This window comes from Coregonus clupeaformis, chromosome 39, assembly GCF_020615455.1.
Source record: "Coregonus clupeaformis isolate EN_2021a chromosome 39, ASM2061545v1, whole genome shotgun sequence".
Classification (NCBI taxonomy): Eukaryota; Metazoa; Chordata; class Actinopteri; order Salmoniformes; family Salmonidae; genus Coregonus; species Coregonus clupeaformis.
Window position 1 is genome coordinate 10,876,581 of NC_059230.1, and position 2,935 is coordinate 10,879,515.

General features: G+C 49.1%; 1 protein-coding gene across 1 annotated transcript in view; it reads right to left on the minus strand.

The window, feature by feature from the left end:
- Positions 1–2,695, minus strand: part of slc25a11 (solute carrier family 25 member 11) — an 18,151-nt gene extending 15,456 nt beyond the window's left edge. Inside the window, exon 1 of the mRNA XM_045211898.1 lies at positions 2,494–2,695. Coding sequence (XP_045067833.1) covers positions 2,494–2,561 — 68 coding nt within the window. The 5' untranslated portion in view covers positions 2,562–2,695. The remainder of the gene's footprint in view (positions 1–2,493) is intronic.
- Positions 2,696–2,935: the final 240 nt, after the last annotated feature.

The window sequence follows — 2,935 nt, forward strand, 5'->3', positions numbered from 1 at the left end:
CAGAGAAACATAGGACAAGCAACACGTAGCACGCAGACAGAGAAACATAGAACAAGCAACACGTAGCACGCAGACAGAGAAACATAGGACAAGCAACACGTAACACGCAGACAGAGAAACATAGGACAAGCAACACGTAGCACGCAGACAGAGAAACATAGGACAAGCAACACGTAGCACGCAGACAGAGAAACATAGGACAAGCAACACATAGCACGCAGACAGAGAAACATAGAACAAGCAACACGTAGCACGCAGACAGAGAAACATAGAACAAGCAACACGTAACACGCAGACAGATCAACATAGGACAAGCAACGCATAGCACGCAGACAGAGAAACATACGACAAGCAACACGTAGCACGCAGACAGAGAAACATAGGACAAGCAACACATAGCACACAGACAAACATAGGACAAGCAACACGTAGCATGCAGACAGAGAAACATAGGACAAGCAACACGTAGCACGCAGACAGATCAACATAGGACAATCAACACGTAGCACGCAGACAGAGAATCATTGGACAAACAACACGTAGCACGCAGACAGAGAAACATAGGACAAGCAACACGTAGCACACAGACAGAGAAACATAGGACAAGCAACACGTAGCACGCAGACAGAGAAACATACGACAAGCAACACATAGCACGCATAGGACAAGCAACACGTAACACGCAGACAGAGAAACATAGGACACGCAACACGTAGCACGCTGACAGATCAACATAGGACAAGCAACACGTAGCACGCTGACAGATCAACATACGACAAGCAACACGTAGCACGCAGACAGATAAACATAGGACACGCAACACGTAGCACGCAGACAGAGAAACATTGGACAAGCAACACGTAGCACGCAGACAGAGAAACATACGACAAGCAACACATAGCACACAGACAAACATAGGACAAGCAACACGTAGCATGCAGACAGAGAAACATAGAACAAGCAACACGTAGCACGCAGACAGAGAAACATAGGACAAGCAACACGTAACACGCAGACAGAGAAACATACGACAAGCAACACATAGCACACAGACAAACATAGGACAAGCAACACGTAGCATGCAGACAGAGAAACATAGGACAAGCAACACGTAGCACACAGACAGAAACATAGGACAAGCAACACGTAGCACGCAGACAGAGAAACATAGGACAAGCAACACGTAGCACGCAGACAGAGAAACATACGACAAGCAACACATAGCACGCAGACAAACATAGGACAAGCAACACGTAGCATGCAGACAGAGAAACATAGGACAAGCAACACGTAGCACGCAGACAGAGAAACATAGGACAAGCAACACGTAGCACGCAGACAGCAATAGCACAAAAAGCAACAAAACACATAAAAAAAACTAAGTGTTTCCACACTTCACAAGCTACAGACAACATGGAAAGCGGCAATACACAGCTCGGGATTATGTCGGTGGTCATAGCGCTTGGGCCTAATCAGAGCCATTGAACCACAGGGCTTTGGGCCTGGTTAACTGTCAGTGGTCATAGCGCTTGAGCCTAATCAGAGCCATTGAACCACAGGGCTTTGGGCCTGGTTAACTGTCAGTGGTCATAGCGCTTGGGCCTAATCAGAGCCATTGAACCACAGGGCTTTGGGCCTGGTTAACTGTCAGTGGTCATAGCGCTTGAGCCTAATCAGAGCCATTGAACCACAGGGCTTTGGGCCTGGTTAACTGTCAGTGGTCATAGCGCCTGAGCCTAATCAGAGCCATTGAACCACAGGGCTTTGGGCCTGGTTAACTGTCAGTGGTCATAGCGCTTGAGCCTAATCAGAGCCATTGAACCACAGGGCTTTGGGCCTGGTTAACTGTCGGTGGTCATAGCGCCTGAGCCTAATCAGAGCCATTGAACCACAGGGCTTTGGGCCTGGTTAACTGTCGGTGGTCATAGCGCCTGAGCCTAATCAGAGCCATTGAACCACAGGGCTTTGGGCCTGGTTAACTGTCAGTGGTCATAGCGCTTGGGCCTAATCAGAGCCATTGAAACACAGGGCTTTGGGCCTGGTTAACTGTCAGTGGTCATAGCGCTTGAGCCTAATCAGAGCCATTGAACCACAGGGCTTTGGGCCTGGTTAACTGTCAGTGGTCATAGCGCTTGGGCCTAATCAGAGCCATTGAACCACAGGGCTTTGGGCCTGGTTAACTGTCAGTGAGCGAGTGGGTCAGTGCGTGTGTACAGACCAAATGTCAATGCGTGTGTGAGAAGGTTGACGCCATTATGGGGGATAGATAGAGCAAGCTAACTTCGACCAGGCAATGTGTACCGTAAACACACACTTTGTGATAAATTAATTACTAAACACACATGCTGCTCTCGGTTTCTAACTCCCTCTTATCGCTCCCTCTCTAATTCTAATTTAGTATGCTGTGCACCTGGCCGGTAACCGAGCACCGCTGTCAGCGGAGCTGCTGTGTGAGTGTGACCGCTGAGAGCGGCCTGTAGTCCGGGTACCTACCCTGCCAGTCCCCCGAAGAGGAACTTAATGGCCTTGGGAGAGGTCTTCGGTTTAGAAGCTTCCGCCATTTTCTCTCTGGCTCTTTTCAAACCGGACGACAGGCCCTCGGTAACGGCCCTGATTCTGGCCTCGCGTAGCTGCAGCTCTGGTCGGTGCTTTACCTCTAGCGATGGAGCAAGGTGACACACGGGGGCGCGCACGCACGGACAAAGGCGAAGTAGATGGACCAATGGGGAGGGGCGAGGAGGATGGCAGGGAACGAGCACGCTGGGGTTTTAATAAAGCTTCGTAGTTGGAAAATAAACCTTCGATTTATTTAGAAAGTACTCACATATATTAGATCTGTCGACAACAAATGTTTTTTCTTCTTCCAGCTGTTTCAATAATGGATGATCAAATAGTACACTACAAGACAGGGTCACAGGGGACAGTTGTGTATCTT